The 25,159-nt window shown below is 38.6% G+C and overlaps 1 protein-coding gene across 2 annotated transcripts in view; it reads right to left on the bottom strand.

The window, feature by feature from the left end:
- MAGI1 (membrane associated guanylate kinase, WW and PDZ domain containing 1) overlaps nucleotides 1–25,159 on the bottom strand; it is a 275,228-nt gene that overhangs the window by 73,226 nt on the left and 176,843 nt on the right. For both annotated transcript variants that reach the window (XM_011947180.1, XM_011947179.1), the window contains exons 6-11: nucleotides 22,763–22,798; nucleotides 17,491–17,548; nucleotides 14,170–14,276; nucleotides 11,449–11,541; nucleotides 5,016–5,198; nucleotides 3,836–4,456 (exon numbers count right to left, since the gene is read on the bottom strand). In XM_011947180.1, coding sequence (XP_011802570.1) covers nucleotides 3,836–4,456; nucleotides 5,016–5,198; nucleotides 11,449–11,541; nucleotides 14,170–14,276; nucleotides 17,491–17,548; nucleotides 22,763–22,798 — 1,098 coding nt within the window. The remainder of the gene's footprint in view (nucleotides 1–3,835; nucleotides 4,457–5,015; nucleotides 5,199–11,448; nucleotides 11,542–14,169; nucleotides 14,277–17,490; nucleotides 17,549–22,762; nucleotides 22,799–25,159) is intronic.

Raw genomic sequence — 25,159 nt, 5'->3', positions numbered from 1 at the left:
GCATACAGTGTTGCCAAATCTTTTCTTGAAACAAGAGTGTTGTGACTCAACATGAAATTACGTCTTAAAGAGTGTCACACCTACTGATAGGTGTGAATTTGCTGAATATCCAAAATATTTGACACAGAGGGGCACAGGTTGTTATGCCATCTACATGAGCCTTCTTTTAAAAAAGTAAAAAATCTTTATGGGACGAGTTCGATAGCTTTTACAAGTTAAAAATAAAAATCCACAAACTAGCTTGATTTTCCAAACACTTCAAAGAAGTCTCTACATGCACACTGGTGTCAGGTGACAGAATTTCTGAATGCAGATGCTGTGTTCAAAATAAAAGGATAAAAAGCACTTTCCTGACTGCACAGCAGAGAGGGGAGGAGTAAGGACACACAATTGGAAGAGGGGAACCAGACACAGAAAGGAGCTGCCCTTTAAAAATCTGAGTGATCGACTGGCAAGCAGGGAGATGTTGATGAAGAGATTTGTAAGCAAATCAGGACTGGTCCTGGCTGCTTGGGAGTACAGATGAACACCGCACAGCAGCTCTAAGCCTGACTGAGGAAACTGACCCTGGACATTTACAAATGATATTTCAACCTTCAGCTCGATTTCCAGATGAGGGAAGGGGGATGGACTAAAAATACTAAAAATGAAATATATTAAATCTTGACAAGAACAAATGTCAAAAACAAGCTCTAGAGATTAGGAATTAAAATGGATGCTACAAACATAAAAGCCAGTTCTGTCCCAAAGTAAAAATGGCCCGTTCTTTAAAGCACAGAAAGCCACAACCTCATGACAGGAATTCCTGAGACTCATGGAAGAGTGTAGATGAGTTTCTCAGTCATCTTACTAGCAGTTACAAAATAAATTAGATTCATTAGAAAGAATCGGCGAAGTGGCCATTTACTTTCTCATTCAACCTAGCTGTTGTCTTGTACCTTCATCAAGCCTTCTCATTACACCCCCGCTATACAGAAGAGATGATGAAATGTCAGCCCTGATTCAAGCAACTAATGTATGGCAGAAACAAATATATTTATATGCCTTCCAGAAAGATTAATAGTATCTGGTGCTAGCCTGCCAAGTGCAGATGTACAAACTTTCTATCCTATACATAAATCAAACACAAGACATATGGTGTATTTTAAAGACTGCTGATGTCACAGTGATTTTAAATTACTCATGTTCTGAAATAAACCATGTAGATGTTGATGAATATGGCGATATATTCTGGATTTTTCATATAAATGTTATAAAATGTAACAGCATTAAGAAGAAGATGGCATTGGGAATTAAGAAGAGAGAATGCAAACATATTTAAAATCAAGGAGTATAGTCAGGCGTAGCGGCTCATGCCTGTAATTCTAGCACTTCGGGAGGCCGAGGCAGGTGGATCCCTTGAGTGCAGGAGTTCAAGACCAGCATGGGTAACATGGAGAAATAGTTTCTACTGAAAATACAAAAATCAGCCGGGAGTGGTGGCATGCACCTATAGTCTCAGCTACTTGGGGGGCTAAGGCAGGAAGATCACTTTAACCTAGGAGGTTGAGACTGCAGTGAGCTGAGATGGCACCACTGCACTCCAGCCTGGGTGACAAAGTGAGACCCTGCCTCAAAAAAATAAAATAAAAAGTAAAATCAAGGAGTATGTTTCTATAATCAGTTGTTTGCTGGCTTAGGCAAATTCATTACAATATGGTTCATTAAGTGTGTAAGTTAGTTGGCTATAATGAAACTTTATGTCTGGTGTCCTTAGAAGTGAATCTAATGGGATAATAAACTTAACACATCAATAACAGAAATGAGAAAGCAGATAGATGAGTTTGGAGAACAAGGTGGTTTGTGTCTGTCAAATGAGCAGTGGCTGAAACAGAGGTGTACCTGATGTACCAAGAACCATTTGAAAGTTTCCAGCAATTATACAAAAATCAGTGTTACTCAGTTAAGTGGGACAGAACATTGGACTGGAAACCACAGAGCCAGGGTGAACAGCTCAGAACTACTGTGGGGTGGCACCTTCCTACTTCACAGCAAAGTGACAGATACCAGAGGAGAGGCAGGTGCAGGTATGAAAGTGCTTTTTGTATCACTGATTCTTCTATAAGTGCCAGGTTTCATCATCACCATCATCATTATTGTCATAATCGTTCTTATACCCAAGTCAGTTCCCACTACATATATCTTGGCCACTGTTTAAAACCAGTTCTCTGGGCAGTCAAGCGATCTAGGTACAAGAAGAGACTTGAAAATTGGTTAGTGGAAACGACATTTATAAAAATAAAATTTGCACAGTGCCTTTGTAACTGCCTAAGCCAGGCTCATTGAGCATTTCAATTCACATAGACAGGTGCTCTGTATTTTGGGTTTCCTTCAAATGACCCCAGCCATTCTGATCGCGGAACACACAGATTCATGAAAACATGAGAATCGGGCTGCTGTGACACAAATGAACTCCTCAGTTGCAACAAACCAAAAGGAAATCAAAGTATGGTTCTTGATCTCTTTTCAAAAGGCCTGAATATGTTGTTCATGAAACAAATCATGGTGACAAGGATCAGGGAAACAGCCATTCTCAGGCTCACTGTGTGAAACTATTAGTCATGACTAATCACATATATGCACATATTCCAAGAGGAAGGCATTTCAATATGGTGGAAAATATTGCTCAGTGTGAGGTCCTGTGTTTTCTGGTGAAGCAGAAGGTGGGATGTGGACTCAAGGAGAAAGGAGGAAGTTTAATGCCTCAAGATTTAGAATAACCCAGATCTCTGAGATCCTCAACTACTTCATTAAAATGGGAGCATGTTGAGGGAAGTGTTAATATGATTAGCAGACCTCTTGTTTCTGCCAAATAGAAATAATCATACACCTATTCACTTAATACCTATTCATTCATAAATACCTAAAAGGAGTCAGGTGTTGTGTTAAATGCTGGGGACAACAGCTGTCCACATGCATACATGGGCCCTAGCTTTATGGAAATTTATATTCTCATGAAAGACAAATACTGAAAAATAAATAAAAGCATGAAATAATGCCTTGTGCTAAAAAGGTGATGATGATCAAGGTTACGAAGAAATGTGATCAAGATTATATGGAAGTGTTAGGAGCTACTTTAGAAAAAGTGATGGGAGAAGCTCTCTCTCAGAAGAAGACCTGAATGAGACTGAGCCAGCTGGGAAGAGCCGGGAAAGGACCATTCCAGGTAGAGGGGACAGTAAGTACAAAGGGCCTGAGGCAAGAAAAGGCTTGAAGCATTGAAGGAGTTCCATATAAGCAGCCAGTGTGGATAAAGCACCACCAGATGGAGAAGAGGAACATGAGACAAGTTTCGAGGAGTGATCACAGCCACATTTTGCAGGCTATGCAGGCCAAGTTCAGGAGGCTTAAAGGATACAGGCTATTATTACTATTTTTTATTAAAAAAAAACTTTTTAGAGAATGGGGTCTCACTATGTTGCCCAGTCTGGACTCACATGCCTGGGCTCAAGTGATCTTCCCATCTCAGCCTCTCAAGCAGCCAGAACTACAGGTAGGTACCACCACACTCAAGTTAGGTTTTTTAAATCTTAATGTTTTAAAAAGGCACAATCTGATTTCTGTTTTAAAGTACCACTCTAACTGCATATGTCTGTCATAATGTATAAACCATAATTTTTATGCTAAAGAGCTTAGTATTTGGAGAAATCAGTAGGTATTTTGAAACATTTAAATAAAAACGAACTTAAAGGAATACACATTTAAAAAGCCCCCAGTGGTCATCTGAAGATGAGTAAGTTAAGCAATGAATTTGGGACTAAAAAAAAAATTCAAAGAACAAAACAAACCTACTTACCTCCTCGTTGCACCAACAATGTGACCTCACTTCCCTTAGGACACTCAACCAGCATATCCACCACTTGGTTGTGAGTTAGGGCCTGCACGTTCTTCTTATTAACTTCCACTATGAGATCCCCTTCTTTCAGGCCTCGGCACCTTGGGCTGTCAACAATCTGTTTCACTCTTTGGCCACCCCCACCAGGACTGTCTGCGATAGTAAAACCAAAGCCCATTGGCCCTTTGACAATATGAACAGTTATGAGTTCTGGCTGAGTGGCTATGGAGGAAGCCAAAGAAACAGTGTCATTAGGATAACCATGAGAACTATTTGAAGCCACGTCTGCTGGGCTGCTTGGCCGGGCATCCTTCATGCCATTGACTTTGCCTGTTTTACTACTGTGGCTAGCTGGTGAATCATAGGTCTCTTGCCCATTCACAATAATTGGTTCTTTATCCAAAATGGCTACCGAGGTCACTAAACTTGTATTGGGGTCATCTGGATCAAAAGGCAATGGATAACCTCGGCAAAGTTCAAGGTCCACGCTGGCACCAATGGGGATGGACTGGAAGATCTTCACAACTTGAGCATGTGTGTGTCCCAAAACACAGGTGTCATTCACACTGACAATCACATCCCCTGTAGAAGGCAAGAGTGTGGGGGTTAAGAAAACAGCACCCATAAAATTGCCATCAGTATTATAATATATTCCACTAATATGAAACTGAACTGAAACTGCACGTGGGTGTGATACTATAGGGCATAAACTGTTTCTATTACTGAGTTTAACAGCTAATAAAGTGTTCTTTCAGCACCTAGTGTCTTCCCTGCTAATGAGAATATAATAATCACTGAAAGAACATTGGAGCTTTCTCCTAAAAAAAAATCTCACCGCAGAAATCGAAGTTTAGAATTCATTTATTTAAATGGGGATCTACATTTTTAGTAACTTATTGCTTTACTGTACTCACACAGTTTCCCAAAGTTAAAATGACTTCACAGGTTTCAATCTGCCCCAAGGGATGAATTTATATAATGTGGAGACTGGGCTCATTCTCAAGGTGTTTAAAGGCATAAACATGTGCAATCATGACACTGTCTGGTCTTGCTCAAACCAAACAATGTCATGATTGCACATCTTTATGTTCTGGGTTGGAGTCTCACCACACAGAACACACGAAGGCCATGTGGACGCTACCTGTTTCCATCTTGCCATCCAACGCAGCAGGACCATCTAGGACCAAACTCTTGATCTGCAGAAACTCATCAGGTTCATCCCCTCCAACCACTGTGAAGCCAAAGCCACGACTGCTTTTCCGCAGCTTTGTGTGAATGAACTTGCCTTTCAACTCAGAAGGGTTTCGTGTAAAAAAGGGTTTGCCTGGATTAAAATAAGAGAAGCATAAGGAATGTCACCATTGGTGAAAAGGAGAATTTAACAAGATTTGAGATAACATATAGATAATTCTTCAAGCTTATGCCCTAGAGCCTTTGGGCACATAGCATCTTAAGAAAGTCCTCTCTTAATCTGAGGAATAAGGATGTTCCTAGGCCCCAGTGTTGATGGAAGGAGGTAAAGCACAGAGTATGTCAACTCCAGGGTCCAAAAGAAGCTACAAGAGAGGGATGAAACTAGTCCCTGTCAGGTGACATACTTCTTGGTTTCCATTCATGCAGTTTGACAGGAATTGAGCTGCCACAAACCCCTTCACAGCAAATGGAACTGGTCTGTTTTATGTCTTTTGTTTTAATTTTATTTTGCTATATGGCTTCTGATGTGCTGCTGTGGGCCTGGCTTCCATTCGAAAAACCAACTGAACAAAGACTTTAGTTTTAATCAAACAGAAAATCCAGGCTGAAAATGCACAGATAATACCAGAAAACATATTAGAGTCACAAATAATAATGTGACAAAAATGTAGAATAACTATTTTCAAAATTAAGGGTCATCACTTTGAATTGAACTCCAAATTCAACTATTTTTCCTATTTATTTGCACCTTTTATTAAATTTATGAAATAGCCAACACATGTCTACGGCTAAGATTTACTGTTTAAAACAAGTTTAGGATATTTGTTTAAAAAACACAAACCAGAAAAAAAGAAACCCCACCAAAAAAAAAAAAAAAAAAAATCCCTAAACTAAGTAGTACTAACAGTAGCCATACAGCTCCGAATTCAGCTGTCTTATTTAAAATAAATTAGGCTGGGCATGGTGGCTCATGCCTGTAATCCTAGTACTTTGGGAGGCTGAGTCAGGTGGACCACTGAGGCCAGGAGTTCGAGACCCAGCTGGCCAACATGGTGAAATCCTGTTTCTACTAAAAAAAAATATATATATATATACACACAAGCCAGATGAGGTGGCAGATGCCTGTAATTCCAGCTACTTGGGAGGCTACGGCAGGAAAATCACTTGAACCCAGGAGGTAGAGGTTGCAGTGAGCTGAGATCATGCCATTGCACTCCAGCCTGGGCAACAAGAGTGAAACTCTGTCTCAAAAAAATAATAAAAATAAAAATAAAATAAATGTACAGATAGAGATATAGCTAAGTTACCCTCAAACATGCTACCTAAGGTTTTATTGAGTTTTCTTGATACATTCACAAATAACATTTTGAACATAAACCAAAACGTTTTCTTTTGGGTTTTACTAGGCACTTCTCTATAATCGAGAAACTTATTGGAACTTCTCTGATTATCCCAAGTAGTAGACCTAATTTCATAAGCAGCTTCTTTCATCTCTTCCAACTTTACTTACTTCTTATACCCTGTTCTTGCGACACACAGCTTCTCCATCTGCCCTGTTTCTTTTCTATCAAAAATGTTATCCAAAACAAAAAGAGAGAGAGAAAGAGGGAGAAATTAGTTCCCTACACCCCTGCACTAGGAGCCTGGCACCTAGGAAAGAAGGTTATTTTTGGTTAGTTATATCTAAAAGGGCTTAAAAGGTCTCTGGGCATGCATACAATTTTTAATTGCATATTTTAAAAGTTTCTGGCTCCTGCAAAGAAGGTTCTTTTAAATTGCCAGCAATCAGAGGTCCTTTCGTTAACCTGCTCTCTAGCACAGTCCTAAAGCTTATTGGAAGCCTGACAAACTACAGCCCTGTCACAGTGGCTAAAGAAAGGCAGGACTTAGAAGGATTTGCCAGGCAAAGTCGTCCGCTAAGGCATCGGGAGGGTGGTGTCACTTGTACTAAGAGCTTTGGGGAGACAGCTGCCAAGATAATTATCAGATGGAAATCGAGGTGAGGTAAGATAACCCCCAAAGTTTACTTTAGGGGGAGGAGGGCGAGTGGCCTACACTCTTGCAGCAGGTGCTGCTAGGGCATTCCAGGCGCCCTGAAGGGAAACACATTTCAGTTACGCAGAGACATCATCAACAGCCATTACTTTCGCAGCAAGACCTTCCCTAACCACCTTGCTAAAAATTGCAGCACCTCCAACATTCCCAATCCCTTTTCCCTGCTTTAGTTTTGTCCTTAGCATTTACCACCTTCTAACAGAATATACATCTTACTTATTGTTTTGGTTTTCTTACTGTCCCTCACTCCCATGCATGAGGGGCATTGATACGCAGGTACATAAAACCCCTAGAATGTTAGCTCCATGAGGATTTTTGTATGTATATCCAGTATCTAGAATATTGTCTGGTACATTTTATGTGCTCCAAAAATGTTTGTTGAGTGAGTGAATGAATGAACAAATAAAAGCACATAGAAATGATATTTAACATGTCTTTGAGAAGGCTGAAAAGAGGTGTTTGGGTGTTGGAGCTTTTCACTCTTATATAGGCTAAGTTAGAAAATGTGAAAATGTGCCTGGCAGTTTATCTAATTAAAAAAAAAGACATTAGCATATTTTGTGCTGAGAATGTTAACTTAATAAAGACAAGAGCAGAGCTTTGAAATTATACGACTGACTTCCTTTTCCAATATTTAACAAGGGAGGGAAGATCAGAGGGTTTCACATTTATGCATATTTTATTCCTTTTTACGTATGGGTGGATCATTAGTTAATGCAGCTTTTGGAAAGAAATGCTTTTCACCCCATAAGCAGTGGAATTTGGAGCTCTCAGCTGCCGCCCTGTGGTACATGTAATTTTCTAATATCCTAACCTCTGTTTACCAGTCACCAGTGGTAAGGCTTGGTTGTGTCTTCCCCAGGGAAAATCACCTGGGCAGCTTTTTAAAATGTACTTATTTTCAGCTCCTTCCTTAGACTCACTGATCAGGAAGTTCTGGGTCTTGCCCCAAAACTCTGCACCTGAATGAACCTTATAAGGGTGCATGTTTCCCTGCCAGGCTGGGAGGAGGGGAAAGAAATGTCACTTCTTGACACTACTGTTTAAATACCCTAGACCAGTACTGTCTAATGGCACTTTCTGTGATGATGGAAATGCTCTGTGTCTGCACTGTCCAATATGGCAGCCACTAGTCACATGTAGCCACTGAGCCCTTGAAATATGGCTAGTGAGACTGAAAAACTGAAAATTTTTAATTTTTAACTATAATTTATTTAAATTTAAATGGCAACATGTAACCAGTGGCTTCCATACTGAACAACATAGATTTAGACTACACAAATGAGGTATCCCACAAAAACCAAAACAGCCAAAAATCTTTCAACCAGAAGTTAAACTATTCCTCAAGAATAGTGTTCAAATCTGTGCTCTGCTACTTAGTGGCTATATGGCCTTGGGCAAGTTACTAAACCTCTCTGCCAGAGTATCACAGGTATAAATGGAGGTAATGATGATACCTATTTCATATGATAGTTGTGAGAAACAACCATGGCAGACAATGTAGGTAAAGTGCCTAGGAAGGTACTTGGCACATAATTAAGAGCTCAATAAATGAGTCATTGTTTTGATGGTGGTGGTGGTAGAGTGAGTGTGGTAGAGGGGTAGCTGCAAAAATCTCTCTCCAAGCATAAGCTTGAAGCTAGAGAGTTTTCATAAGAGCAGATCTCCAAATTAGCACTTGCTGGGATTAGAAGTACACCCTTGATCAGGGGAGAATTTAGTTGGCCTGTGAACTTGGCAAAATTACTACCAAACAATCTAACAAAATTAGTTATATGGCTTCTTCCTGACAGTCTGTCAACGCTAGATACTGCCCAAGATTAAACACTAGATGGCTAATCAAGACACTTAACCAGTAGGCAGGTAACCCAGAGTTATAAACAATGAGGCTAAAGTCTAGGTTAATGTTTATTGAAATCACAACTTGGAGTCAAACGGTATGGATTTTAACTGGTTTCTTTGGTATCAGTTATATTCCAAAGATTATAAAGATGCTTGAAAGTTGTGGATCAACAGAGAGACTACACAGTAGAAGGGTTGTAAGAATAAATGAGTCAATCCCAAGGAAAGTTCAACGAGCCTGAACCTTACCAGACACTGTTGAATGGTATTTAGAAGTGGGGCCTTTGGGAGGTGATTATACCGTGAGAGTGGAACCCACATGATGGGCTTATTCTTATAAGAAGAGGAAGAGAACTAGTCCTTTCTCTCTCTACTCTGCACCACGCGAGGATACAGTGAGAAAATGGCCGTCTGTAAACCAGGAAGTGGACCCTCATTGGACACTGGATCTGCCAGCACTTTGATCTTCGACTTCCGACTCTCCAGAACTGATAGATAAATGTTCGTTGTTTAAGCCACCTAGTCTATGGCAACTTGTTATAGCAGCCTGAACGAAGGCACCAGTGGATGTCTTAGTCAATCATTAGATGACTAAGGAAATAAGGAAGAGATATAAGGAAATAAGGAAGAAGAGAAAAAAAGAAAAAGAAAAAAAGGTTGAGTGAAAGAGACGTAAGAATCTGAGATGAAGTGTCTAATACAGATAAATACCATCTCAATTCTTGGTTGGTGCACTAAGCATTTGGCACCCAGAACCTGAACCTTTACAGCTTTAATTTACTTAATTTCTAAGATAGTTATGTAAGAAAGTCTGGTTGGCTATTCTATATGTATATGTGGATGGATGGATAGATAGATGGATGGATACTGTTTCACTCAATAATGTCATCAGAAATAGATATCAACGAATTATGCCTTGTTTGGGATTATCTCACAGTGAAAAAACAAAAAACAGAGAATCACAGTCTCTTGCCTCCATGGGATTTAAAGTCTAATGAGGAAACTATTGTTAAATAATAGCACATAAATGAACACTAATTACAATGGTTAATTTCATAAATGTGAAGTACAGGACAATTAAGAGTAAACATGGTAGGGGAATCCAGCAACGACCTGAGGTGAACAGGAGTTAGCAGAGTAAGAATAAGGAGGAAAAGAAAACTGCAAATAGAAGGAACAGCCTCTGCGAAGGCTCAGAAACGGTCCACAGTTTTGCTACTTAAAAGAACTGAAAGGAGGCTAACTTACTGTGAGAGAGGGGAAGGTAAGAAGGCACGAGCCGACAGAAGGAATTTTATATTTACAAAAAAACCCACAAAACTGAGGAATCCACAGTCATACTGGTATTAATCAACATATTATTCTCTACTATATCCTATCTTTATTAAAGCCATTATCACCATTAAAAAGTATATTCATGCCAGAAATTATTTTACATAAATTAATATTAATTCTAATCTCATGACAATGTCAGCTAGTAGAGAAACAATTTCTTTCTTATGAAAATTATAATGAAGGAATTAAAATTTTAAAAATGAATTATTCTACTTATCATTTTATATCTAACACAATTAAATCTCTTTTAAAATGTAGAAAGGAAGGAAAATTTTATAGTATTTTTATTGCTTCTGTACCACAAACATTCCCCAACTCTGTCAAACATGATGCTTGTTTAAAAGAAAAAGAAAACTAAACACAAATATTTTCTATAATTTAAGAGTAATGAGGCCTGAAAGTTGCAAGGTTCTGGAACTTCCAATTTTCAAGAATAATAATCCTCTATAAAGGCCTCATCCTATGTGTGAATGTAAACAAACAAGATCCATTGAAACGTTGTAAACATGCATAAATACCAAAACTGCTGCAAGAATAGGGAATGAGAACTGAAAACACAATATCAAACCATTTGCATTTATAGGAAAGTCTTAGACAAAACCTAATATGTTGGCTAGAATCTTGAAATATCTAATGCTGAGTTTCAGATTTATCTTTTTTAACATACTATTAAATATCTGTGATCTCTAAATCAGTGATTCCTATCTCTGGGATGGGTTTGCTCCCCAGAGACATCTGACAATGTCTGGGAACAATTTCCTTGTCACAAAGAGAGGTGGGCTGTGTGCTACTGGCATCTAGTGGCCAGGGGACATCTCACAATGCCCAGGACAGCCCCACACAACAAAGATTTACTTACCCCAAAATGGCAATGGTGCTGACATTGAGAAACGTTGGTTTGAATGATCATTTAACAAGTAGTCTTTATTTTTAAAATATTACAAATAGTTGGAAAAAAAATTATTCAGGAAGATTCCTAATTTTTCTTGACAAGTCTAACAATACATTTATCATTGCTTTTATTATTTATGGTTTTCACTATCAAAGGAATGACTTGGGGGTTACAAGATTGTACTTTTCAAAATACCTTTTAAGAAATTAGATTTTGAGCTAAAACCATAACACAATTAGAAAAACAAGTACTTTACCCTGAAGTGGAGCTTCTCTGGCTGGCTCTGGATTGCTTGGGGGGTGGTTTGGAATAACAGGAGGCACAAGGGCTGAGTGATCTTCTGTCCATTCTATGAAAAAGAAAAGAAAGTTTCCTATTTTTCCTTCAAATGGCTCATTGACTTCCTTATGATTCACCTTATTATTAATAATATCCAAAGCAATAAACCAAGGGCAGATAGCTTAGATTAAAAAGAAGTTGTTATCTGACCTCACTGTATGAAGCTCTTTTTTTCTTGTCTAAGACGTTTTGGGAAAGAAATATTATGATATAATGAATAAAAACTCCAGTTCTCTTTGGCTGGAAAGTCCAAAGTAACGTCAGTTAAAAACTGTCAGGAAAGATATACAGTCAACTAATGGCAGGTGTATAAGGGAGAAATTTCTCTAATGTGATTGAAACATGAGCTGGGCTGCTGAGGCCAGCTTGGCTTAGGTAGGGAGGAAGATGAAGGTAGATTTCAGCAGATTGCTAATAGTGCTCTCTTCTGCTATCTCTGAAATCCAAATGAGACCTATTACAAATACTCCCGGGTCCTAATTGTAATCTTATTCCCCTTGGAAGGCCAGACATAACTCACAGTGAGTGACCCTTGAGATGGCACCCCAGAATCACTTCCAGCTCAGCTAACACTTTCAAGTGTACATTCTCATTTGCAAACGACACTTTCTAACACTACCAAGTTTTATCAGCTCAGGAAAGGTACATTAAAAAAATTCTTTTTAGACAAAAAATAACAGATGTTGATAAGGATGTGGAGAAAAGGGAATGCTTATACACCGTCAGTGAGAATGTAAATGACTGCACCCTCTACAGAACCACCATACCATCCAGCAATCCCACTACTGGGTATCTACCTGAAGAAAAAGAAATCATTCTATCAAAATGATACCTACACTTGTATGTTTACTGCAGCACTATTCACAATAGCAAAGATACGGAATCAACCTAAGTGTCCATCAGTGGATGACTGGATAAAGAAAATGTGGTATGTATGTCATGGAACACTACTCAGCCATAAAAAAGAGAATAAAATTATATGTCTTTTCCAGCAACATGAATGGAACTAGAGGCCATTATCTTAAGTGAAACAACTCAGAAACAGAAAGTCAAATATCACACGTCCTCACTTATGAGTGTGAGCTAAATAATGTGTACTCATGGACATGGAGTGTAGAATAAGAGACCATGGCAACTTGGAAGGGTTGGAGGGGGATGAAGGATGATAAACTACTTAATGGGTACAATGTATACTATTTGGGTAATGGCTACACTAAAACTCCACACTTCACCACCACTTAATATACCCATGTGCCAAAAGCTGCATTTGTACCTACTAAATGTATATGAGAAGAGTTCTTTTTAGCTAGAAAAGAGACTAAGGTAGATAACATGTCAATGGGTGAATATACATAGACACACATACCTACTCTCTCTAACCTGTACAGTCCAGGGCAGTGGTTGGCAAACTATGGCCCACTAGCCAATCTGGGGCCAATTCCTGTTTAGATATAGCCTGTGAGCCAAGAACAACTTACATTTTCAAATGGTTGAAAAGTAATAAAAAGGAGAATAGTTTGTGACATATGAAAATGACGTGAAGTTCAAATTACAGTGCCCATAAAGCTTTATTTGAACACAGCTACATCTATTCTTTTACGTATTGTCTACAGCTATTTGCATACTACAATGGCTGAGGTGAGTAGTTCTAACACAGACTGACTGTATGAATCACGAAGCTTAAAATATTTATTATCTGGCTACTTACAGAAAAAGTTTGCCAACCTGTAGGCTATGGTTTATATTTATTATATTCAATATTATAGTAACAGAAGCATTACACTTGATATTCTATTTCATATTCACATATTATATTGAGGAGAGTATTAAGCCTATGATTCCAAAAGATCACAATGAAAAAGTGGGGAAAGCCAGAGTATCTAGTAATAAATGAATGGTTAAATAAAGCAGAGGTATTCATAAAATAGAACATTACGTAACCATTAAAAAGTATAAGCTAAATCTATATTAGCTAACTTTGAAATATGTGCAAGAAATAAAAAGTGAGAAAAGAGGTCTCACATATGTACTATATATGTATAAATTATTATAAGATTTTTATTAAAATATGCATATATATATATCCCTAGAAAATTTCTGCACAGGGCTTGTCTCCAAAAATGGGAAGGGGGCAAGCAGGGGAGAATTTAATGTTCTATACTCCTGAACTGCCCATATTTTTACAAACAGTATGAATTAGTCTGTAATTTTTAAAAAGCACCCCAAACTACCAGCTCTTTCTGATTCTGTACATGTAATGTTCCTAAAATTAAAAGTTAGTTTCATGCCCAGTAACTCCACTTAAAGTAAAAATGCTAAAAGTGGTCTGGATTTAGCTACCAGTTGCAATGCAAATACTGCGGGGGCAAGAGAACAACTTCCCCAAAGTTCTCTGATCTAACGACGCTCCTTTCTAAATTAAAGGGGAGATTTGGGTGCCTTTGAATTAGGATCTCCACTTTGGCCATCCAGAGGAACATGGAGATGGGGTTCTCTTCCTCCCCACAGGACATTAACTCTTCGGTGTGGCAAGAGAGGACTCAATCATCAAGGCCAGTTCTGACCACACGAGGGTGTCAGCGCTCAGATTTCGCCCCATGCTCCCCTGCTCAAGAAAAAGCCTCGAGGAGAGGCCAACCTTCTGTCTGCTGCTGCTGCTGCTGTTGCTGCTGCTGCTGCTCAAGCTGCTTCTTCCGTTTGGCTTCAAGAACTGGGTTCTCATATTGTGTCTTCCTGTTGATGTGGCTGGGGAAGACAGCAAATAGTATTCAGCTTGAAACACTTCATCCCACCAGCAAAATGCCAATCAGACCAAGTCTCTGGATTCAAACTGAGCAAAGCAGGTGGTCTGAGATGCTAACCCTTGTGTGTTAAAATGCTCAGTTAGAAAGAGGAAATAAAAATGAAAAGTTTCCATTACTGACTGCTTATATGCACTAAGCACTGGCTACTAGTTTTATATGCATTTTATTTAAAACTCCTCAGTAAATGCCAGGAGGTAAGTCCTACTTTTATTCACATCTTATGAATAAGGAAACTAAGTGTCTGGGCAGTTAAATAATTCATCTAGCATAATATAGCTAGTAAGCAGTAAACTGGCATGCAAGCTCAGGGTTTTCTGCTTTCAAATCCCAGGATTTTAACCACTGACCCCCTTCCAAATGTCCAAGATACCACCTGACAGGGGAAGCTGCTTTAATGCAACAAGAAGTAGATTAAGGAATTATTGAAAAATAAGATTAAAGTGGCTGTGTGACACTGTCTATAACATACAATGCCAGAACTGCTGTGTAACCGTCTACAGTAGGGTTCACAGAAGCATAAGCATTCATCCAAACAGTGAAGTTAAACAAAGAACTCGACTCACATCTGTTAACTATTTTGATCACTAAACATGGAGGCACAATTAAAAGTACAGGCCTTAGGCAGAGAGACTCCAAATAAAGTTAACTAAGTAGATGTGATGTGCTCAAAATGACAAACATCCAAACACTTAGATGGCTACAAAACTAATTAGGCCCTGCATGGCAAAATGAAAAATACATACACACATACACACACCTCTATATACACATACATATACAGATTTTTTTCTGCTATGGCCTTATTTAGTGTATGTACACGTGTGTGTGTGTGTGTATATATATGTATACACACACACACACACACACGTATGAGGTCAGGAGTTTGAGGCCAGCCTGGCCTACATGGTGAAACCCCATCTCTATTAAAAATACAAAAATTAGCCAGGTATGGTGGCACATGCCACCATATATGTGTGTGTATATCATATATATGTATATGTGTGTATATATACACACACACCAAATATATGTATATGTATTTGATATACATATACACCCAGGCTGGAGTGCAGTGGTGTGATCTTGGCTCACTGCAACTTCTGCCTCCCAGGTTCAAGCGATTCTCCTGCCTCAGCCTCCCGAGTAGCTGAGATTATAAGTGTGCATCACCAAACCTGGCTAATTTTTGTATTTTCAGTAGAAATGGGGTTTCACTATGCAGGCCAGGCTGGTCTTGAACTCCTGACCTCAAATGATCCACCTCCTCTGGCCTCCCAAAATGCTGGGATTACAGGCATGAGCCACGATGCCCAGACTTATTTTTCTTTTTTTTTTCTTTTTTTTTTTTGAGACGGAGTCTCGCTCTGTCGCCCAGGCTGGAGTGCAGTGGCGCAATCTCGGCTCACTGCAAGCTCTGCCTCCCGGGTTTACGCCATTCTCCTGCCTCAGCCTCCCGAGCAGCTGGGACTACAGGCGCCCGCCATCTCGCCCGGCTAGTTTTTTTATATTTTTTAGTAGAGACGGGGTTTCACCGTGTAGGCCAGGATGGTCTCGATCTCCTGACCTGGTGATCCACCCGTTTCGGCCTCCCAAAGTGCTGGGATTACAGGCTTGAGCCACCGCGCCCGGCCTATTTTTCTTAATTCAAAATAATAGTTTATTAGAAGTTTAGAAGCATACTATTATGATTATTTAGAACTCTAAGTTTTTTAAAAAGCTAGGCTTTATTTTTTTAAGCAGGTTTATCAATAGAATGGATAGACTGATTGCTCTTAATTTCTATTAAAGGCCTACATGTTTATTTCCTAATTCTTGCAGCAATTTCATTCTAAGAAATAGTCTACCACTAACAGGCACATAAGTCTGAAAAGACACAGGGAGAACTGTATTGTAAGATAACAACTTGTGTCTTCACCCATCAAAGCTTTTGTCATCTGTTCCTGCTCTCTCTTAATGCATAAACTAGTTGAGGGACAATTCAAAACGAGCTTCATATAGTAAAAACCCCACAGTACATCTGTGAGAAAGATGATCTTTGGGGTACACAACAGAAATTTATTTTCTGAGGGTGAGAGGGACAGCCAAGTTTGCCTCTCTGATGTCCCATATCACCAATCCCTCTTGTCAGGCAAAGTGGAGGTGAAAGTTAGTATTGGCCAAGGACACTCGCTATATTGAACTCATAATTTTTACAATAAGATGCTGGGCATCTATTTTATGGCCTGGCACTTTTTTTGTCTTATGTTCTTATCACCAGGGTATTATACAAATGACTTCTCATCACCAGCAGCAAGAAGGAAAGAAAATATGATAGTTACATCTTCAGTGTGGCAGGTAGGATTATGTTTCTACAACATTTATATGGCATTTGCTTCTTTTGAAGGAACTTTTATTTGTTACCTCTCACTTTTCTCAGAGGAAGTGATATAATACAAAGCTTTTTTTTTCTTTTTTTTTTTTTTAATGGCCTAACCTTTGGTTTCTTTTAGTATCATCCTATCAATCAATAGTTTTGATGAAAGGAAAAAGTGGGAGCCCAATGCTAGAATAAGGCACACAATAAAGAAGTCACGAGGGTTTTAGACTTTTAAAAACGGGAAACAAGAACCTCAGGCAAGAGAGAAACAAAGAAACACACAAGGTCTGCATCCTAGGCTAGTTCTCCATTTCCTCCTCAATCCTGGCAACATTTCATAAATTACCTGGCTGAACCTTTTGGAATGTATGAATGAATAAAGAAGTAATCGCTAAGGAGTTAAGATCTGGGCAGAGCAAAAAGTAGACAAATCAGATACTCCTTGTAAAGATAAACAATCCCTCTTCATCTGGTCTACTGAATCCTGGCTTTTCTCATTCATTCATTCAACTGATACTCACTAAGTACCTGCCATATGCCAGGACCATGTTGGGCCTTTGTGATGCAGTGGTGAACAAAAGACATGGATCCTGTACATGTGAATTTAATAATATGATTTGCTATTTTCAGATTTATTGAATATTTTCTCATTCATTAAAATATGCATACATATTTTCATCATAAAATTAACATTGTTAATTGGTTTGTGCCTTTTAATGATGTCAGGCTGTACTTAACACAAATGTACATAATTATAGAGAGGTATAAACTAATGTGTGGATTGTGAATGGGCACTTACTCTACATAGTAGATACCATAGACAGGGTCTTCAATCTTTTCCCAACCAGCAGGCAGTTCTGAAAAATAAAAGAATATTTAGGGCAAGAAGAGCGTATTATTGAAGAGCCTGGGTATTTTCAACAACTGAGTTAGGCAAAAAGAGAAAGACTCATAAAAATGCTTTAAATCCAATTAAAACTGTATATCCTAACCAAAAAAAAAAAAAGTATCTATTATTTTATCAGTGTATTTTTCTACATGAAGAGCAATTCTTCATCTACTGACTGGTATTTAATGCAAGAAAATAAAATTTAATAAAATGCAGCCCCAGATGCCTTTATTCTAAATCATTATTAAATTAGATTTTAATGAAAATATAGGTTAAACTTGCCTTGAATGCATAGTTCCTATCTTAAATGTTCACAGCTTTCTCATTTTGTTTCTAGGCCATCTTATTATACAAGCAAAAATGGATGAAAATTAATGTTTCATTTTCAGTACAGTAGTGTTGCTTTGCTCTCCTTGAAATAAAATAAAATCTGCATCTTATTTTCTCCTTGTTCCTAATGAAAATGCAGTTGGGTTTTTGAACTGCACACATCTATCACTCAATTGCTATCTCTGGGCTGGCCCATCGTTCCCAGCACTTAATCTGTGAAAGCAGTAACACAGCTCCTGATCCCGGAAAGCTCATTATCTAAGGTGGACGATTTTATTTCTTTAAATGTGGTGGTACCGTCACACTAGGGGATGTATGTGCCTTTCCCAAAACTCAACCACGCTCTACAGAACTTCCTAAGGTTTCATATCAAAGGCTAAAACTTTATTAAACAGGTAATAGTTCTGTCTGAACAGGAATCTGTTGTGGAAAGGCCCACTGCACCATATTATTTTACTTGGTGAAAGAAGGGACTAGGTTGTGTTTTTTTGTCATTAAACAATCCTTTCAGGCAGAACAACAGTTATTCAACTTAATTTTAAAGCTTCCCTGATATGTAGTCAAGGCAAACTTACATAATACCACACTCTAAAGTGAATAATTAGTCCTAGAAGTAGGTATTAAGACCAACTTTGATAGGATACTACAGACTTGAAATATTTGAAATAGATTTTTGTTTAATTCAAGGAATCATGTGGTCACTAATTTAAATAATGATCATGTCATCAGGGCAGAAGGCTTATATATGCTACAAACAGTTCCAGACTGAGGTGGAGGCATGCACATGTACACAAAGTTATACAGACTAATTACTTAAAGTTTATGTTTTGTTCAGATTTGGCTGCACATCAAGAGACATTAATTTCATGGTTTTTGCTCCACATGTTACTTGTTTGCAAACAAAGAGACAGGTTTTCCCCTCTTTTCTTCTAAATTAAAAAGAAAAAACATTTAGCAGGTTTTAAAGAAGTCTTTGACTTGTAGGACACATAAGCTACTAAAATGCAAGACAGGTCCAATTTGCAGATGTTGATACAACTCGGCATTTTTATATACTGAGTCTTGCGGACCGATGCAAATTAAATGCCTGGGAAATGCTTTCCCCTTACAAAGCTGGAAATTACCATTTAAATGAAAATGAACCAGGAAAATATTTCCAAAGAGTTGGGAAATCAAAGATTAAAAAAATGCAAATTGGTGCACAGTCATACATTTGTTCAGGGCAGAAGAGTGGGTGGGTATGAGGAGACTGCATTAAGTTTCATAGAAATACCATCTCTTTTCAAAATCTGCAACCTGAAATATGTGGCCTGATTATCTTTAGATAAAAAAGGGGAAATATTAAGCTTTCAAGTTACTCAATTATTAATTTGACAAACATTTGTTGAATGCCTACTGTTTGCCGGAGGGTATGTTAGGCACCAGGGACACGAAGACAAACGCAAGCACATCGTCTAAGCAGAAAATTCAGCCACGTGGTATGTGCTTTGACGGAGATCTGAGGAGAGTACTAGAAAAGAAGGTACCCGTGACTTCTTTCCTAGTGCCTAGTCAACAACTTAATATTCTAGAGTTGAAAAATGGGGCCAGTCAACTAGCATCTCTGGACACTTGTCAGTTTAAACACATCTTTTGGAACAGATGAGCAAACTCCAGAAACTGAAAAGATAGTTTCTCACTTCCAATGTGGTGATTAACTTAATCATAGAAATTAGTCTCCTAATGCTTAAAATAGAAATGGGTCATCGATTTTAAATAGGAAGATATTTGTCCTAGAATTTGTCATTTGGTTCTAAAAAACTGAAAAAGGTAGAAAATATTTAAGTCCAGAAAATAATGACATTATAATTTTTTAAGCAAACACTCTAAAGACTCTTAAAAAGGAATCCTCATATGATTAACCACAGTCAGGGAGCAGATGAGACTGCACAACCTATCACAAAGATTTCAGGTGGCTAAGATCCTTTTGGCATTGTCCAGATATAAGATTGAGCTTTAGTTCTTTCATTTAGGCCTACTATTCTGTGGCTTTGGGCTACTTACTTAACATCTCTGAACCGCATCTTTCTCCTGGGTTTACCTCAAAAGTCAATGGTAGATTAAACAAGGATACTTCTAAACACTTAGCACAGTTCCTGGTACATAGAAAGTGCCCACAAATCGCAGCTGTTCCAGAAAAGCACAAAAGGAATAAGACAGATGTCTGTGGCCTGTGTACTTGCTACTCCTGCCTCTGAAAATCTCATGCTGCACTATTTTGTCTCCACAGAGCAAATATTGAGCAAAGCTTCTAAGTTCTTTTCAAAGAGATTTGTCTGTGTATAGATTGAAAATCATGTTCAAAACCAGAGATACGTTTCAAAACTGTGACTTAGTTTTGGTTGGGAGGAGAATTTATTTTCTTGGCTCTATCTCCCCTAGTTGCTTTCACCATACGAACACCCTATAATTCCAAAAGAAGGTTCTGCAGGTGCTTTTTAATTCTGGGGAGATTCTGCAAAGGATGTGATAAATTCTGCAAACCAAAGTACATAATGGAGCAACTGACCCAGCTCAAACAACAGAGTTCAGAAATGACAACTCTATAATCAAATGATCTGTGTCCAACACCCAAGCCAACTGCCCACGCCTCTCAGAGGCCGATTACAAAGAGGGTTTCCTTGTCACATCTGGAATTGCATTGTTCACTGAAAACCTGACAGTTGCTATTGTTTGAAATTAGGACCCTCTTATTAAGAAAATGAGCAGCGAGCTTGTCAACAGAATCTGAAGTGAATGCAACAGAAAACTGTGTGTGTGTACGTGTGCTACTCTTTACACAGTGGACATGTGCAGGCAAAAATCAAAGGTTTTTTTTTTTTTTTCTATCTCTACCCTTCCTACAAGAACACATTTGGGTCATATCTATAGTATAGAACACATTCCTCCCTTGTGCTGTGTTAATAGAAAAAAGTACCAAAAGGAAGTATGGAAAAATCCAAGAAGAGGAAATTAGGTAATAAATAATAAAGTTGCAAATAGCTAATAGCATGTGTTGATCACAGGGACAAATAATAAAACACACTTTCATTAAACCCCCTCATAAGGACCATGGGAGCTCCTCTTTCAGCCCCTCTTTATGGATAAGGAAAGGGAAGCTAAAAGAAGGTGAATAGCTTCTCAAAGTTTGCATAGCCAGTAAGCAGGGGAGTCAGACAGCTTGATCTGAACCCAGAGAAAGCCAAGACAACTCATGTTTAGAGTGTTTAACAGCATAAGCAAGTCTCCACGATATCACAGTTACATGTGGGTAAAATGCAGAAACTTCTTTCCTGAAAATTTCAAATTCAAATTTCCAGAGAAGCAAATAAGGCTGTGCCCCTGTACACAGCTGTGCTATCTCCACTGGCTGCCAGCAGACAGCAGAGCGATCTCTCACACATATTACTCAGGTAGCAAGAGTAGTTGAAATTGGCTGAACAAATGATTAAGACACTCATTTTGTGTCTGGAAAATCTATTTCTGTCTCTTTCAATTACTTTAACTAAGATCATTGGATTGACAAATGCTTTTTTCGATCAAATTAGTTTCAAATTGTTCTATCATTCAGGGTTATCCTTAAGTCATTCCTCTTACAATGACCACAAAGACAACTTATTAAACATCTTTAAAAATAGATCGATCAATAGTTATCGACCATTGTTGGTATGTGCATCAATTACAACAGATACGTTTCAAATATTACAAAAAACAGAGCTTGGTTCTATTCTATTGTGATTCTAGCCAACCAAGACAGATCATCTTTATCTCATGTAACAAAAATAAAGAAAATCAAATGAATACAATAATCTGTAATAAATAGATTTGTATTTTCAGGTCTTCAGGCAATCTCAAAAATGCCAGGCAGATTCAATAATCTTACTACAGTTCCACTCATACTGATGTTAAACAATCTTCTACTTAAACAATATTCAATTGCTAAAGAATCTTCCCATCAGCCAAGGCTTTCATCTGCAATTTAGCTGAAATTTATGCTTTCCTATCTATGCATCAGCAAATGTATCAGATGGAATGCAAACTAATTTTAATGTTGTTCAAGGTTGAACATAAAAGGACTGAACTTAATAGCGAACATAATTCAATATATTCCAATAGCAAAGAAACAAGAATTTGGCATCATCTGCTAGCATGAATTATTTCTAAACAATAACTAGAGTAGTCAAGACTTGATTTGCATTGACACAACTCTAAGGCAAACAGTACATATAGGTGCTGCATCACTATATAAACAACCACTCACTATATAAACAACCACTCACTATAACGGCAAGGTCAACAACATGTGGTCTGTGATGTAATAACAACATGATCCTAAGACTTAACTATTCAATTCCTCAGTGACCTTCTTTTATTGCAAGTGCTCCTATAATGCTCCTTAAACTAGTCTTAATAGATTTTTGTTTGTTCTGCTTGGCTTTTTTGTATTACCCAAATAACCATCCACACTAAGCAAATAAAGAAATAAGACTGAGACAGGTTACGTGAAAGTTCAAGGGACACAGCAAGCATCTCTTCGGTTCTTTCCCAATCCTCACTTTAAAGACTACCTATTACCAATTTGCTAACTCTCGTTCTAGTCTCTGTTCAGTCAGACATTTTCTTTGTAAACATAATATATTACAACTCTGCGTGATGCCTGCAGTCAGACACGCAGGTTGTGAGACTGACCTTTCCTGGATAAGCTAGAACGAAAATCATAACTGGAAGAGTGCAAACTAAAGAAACAGAGGGATTAAGCAATTCACTGGGGAAAAAACCATGCAGGCCATGTCATGCACGTGTCATGCAGCAGCAGCAGGCAGGAAGGGTTTACCTAGTTCACTGTCCAGCTCCTCGGTGTGTACCCCTTCTTCTCCAAAGGAATAGCAGGAATGAGACAGAAAAGAGAGAAAGCAAAATTCAGACACCAGCACCAAGAAAGGAAATCTCCTCAGGAAAACAGCAGCAAACACATCACTCTAGTTCGTCCTTACCTGCATTGTGGCTTATTTCATTGGCTTGGATAGTAAACTCGCGATCTCAGTGTAAATCACAAAACAGGAAGAGCTGATATTGGCAAAATAATTATATGGCTCATTTCCTTGCATGTCAAAATAGGATTTGATCGGTTGTAAAAGATGACAAATACCTTTGCGGTTTCAATGTTCTTAAGTGGGAAGTCACTTATTACAGACCTTATTGGGAGTAAACAAAGCTGTCAGACCTTTCAATATCAGTCCTTTTAATCCTTCAATAATCCTCTAATCAGTGAGGCAATTATACTCACAATTAAAGCATTATTTAACTTACAAGTAACAGTGCTGCTTGAAAAATGGAAGGTGAGGTCAAATTGAGAGTGTGGACTGTATAATGAGCTAACTTTGATGTCTTTCAAAAAGGAGCTGGAAAGATGAATTATGTCAAGATAAAATATATCAAGGAAGAAAGCCTTGAAAACTGCCCTGAAGGAGTGTTGGGAGGCATTTTACTGTTTTTGTGAGAATACACACACACACACACACACACACGCACACACACACACACTTTTTAAGTCAAGCAGCTCAGAAATATTTGAATTAAAATGTCCTCAAAAATTTCAGTGAGCAAAACAAGTCCAAATCCTTTCCGTTGACCTCCTCTCTTGCTGTCAGTAAAACATTTTATTATTACTGAGAAGGAAACACAGGAGAACACACAAAAATCATTTCATACATAATGTTTCCCCAGCTATAGGGCAAGTGGCTCCTACCAGCTTCACAAACACAGGGATCGAGTCTGTTTTCACCACCACAATAGGCTCAGTGCCCAGTGTAGCTTTCTGGACATGTTAGGTACCAAATATTTGTTGATGAATGAATGAATGAACCAATCAATCAATGATTGACTTAAATAACCAACATGGGCCTAGACACCTTGTAAACTCTTAATTTAAAAATGATCCCAATGCCAATGATAAGTTTTGATTGGCACCGTTTCTTTTTTTTTTTTTTTTTTTTTTTTTTTGAGACGGAGTCTCGCTCTGTTGCCCGGGCTGGAGTGCAGTGGCCGGATCTCAGCTCACTGCAAGCTCCGCCTCCCGGGTTTAAGGCATTCTCCTGCCTCAGCCTCCCGAGTAGCTGGGACTACAGGTGCCAGCCACCTTGCCCGGCTAGCTTTTTGTATTTTTTAGTAGAGACGGGGTTTCACCGTGTTAGCCAGGATGGTCTCGATCTCCTGACCTCGTGATCCACCCGTCTCGGCCTCCCAAAGTGCTGGGATTACAGGCTTGAGCCACCGCGCCCGGCCTGGCACCGTTTCTTAAAAGGAGAATCTAGTTGACACAAAGTTACCTGTGAAAATGCCCATTTGTATATTATCTAATGTCTTTGGGAGCATTTGTTCACTTCTTCAGTAGTTATTTATCAAGACCTATGATAAATAGGTCTTGCCAGTCACTATGCTAGGTGACATATCAAAATGAACACAATCAGGGGCCAGCCATGGTGTCTCACGCCTGTAATCCCAGCACTTTGGGAGGCCAAGGCGGGTGGATCACCTGAGGTCGGGAGTTCGAGACCAGCCTGGCCAACATGGTGAAACCCCGACTCTATTAAAAATACAAAAAAATTAGGCATGTGACACTCACCTGTAATCCCAGCTACTTGGGAGGCTGAGGCTGGATAATCAATCACTTGAATAGGGAGGCAGAGGTTGCAGTGAGCAGAGATCGTGCCACTGCACTCCAGCCTGGGTAACAGAGCGAGACTCTGTCTCAAAAAACACAATCAGACATCTTTGCTTTGCCAGAACAGGAGACAAATCCAAAGCTCACACGAATAAAACTAAAATTAAAATCATGATAAGTTCTCAATAGAGTAAGATACATGAGTGATCTAATCATATCTTTGGGGGCAAAGTCATGGAAAAATTCCCTGAAATATAACCTAAGGATATGCAAAGTTTAATGTCTGTTGTATTCATTGATACATTCGCATACAATGTATGCGAATTGATACATTCTGTATGCATGTGACATACAGAAAGTATTCAATAACTATTGTGAAATGTAAGAGTATAGTGAACTGTAAGGGTATTCTAAGACAGAAATGCACATTTAACTGACATGAGGCAGGAACTCAATGAGGACTAGTGGCGATGAAGAGCAGAGAGCAGAGAGCAGAGAAATAGTGTGAGAAAACCTAGAGAGGTTGACCACACAGGGCTCAGAGAAGCAAGCTATGGACTTGGCATT

The sequence above is a fragment of the Colobus angolensis genome, unplaced genomic scaffold (genome assembly GCF_000951035.1).
Source record: "Colobus angolensis palliatus isolate OR3802 unplaced genomic scaffold, Cang.pa_1.0 Scaffold26, whole genome shotgun sequence".
NCBI lineage: Eukaryota > Metazoa > Chordata > Mammalia > Primates > Cercopithecidae > Colobus > Colobus angolensis.
This window is presented reverse-complemented; position numbering and strand designations above follow the sequence as displayed.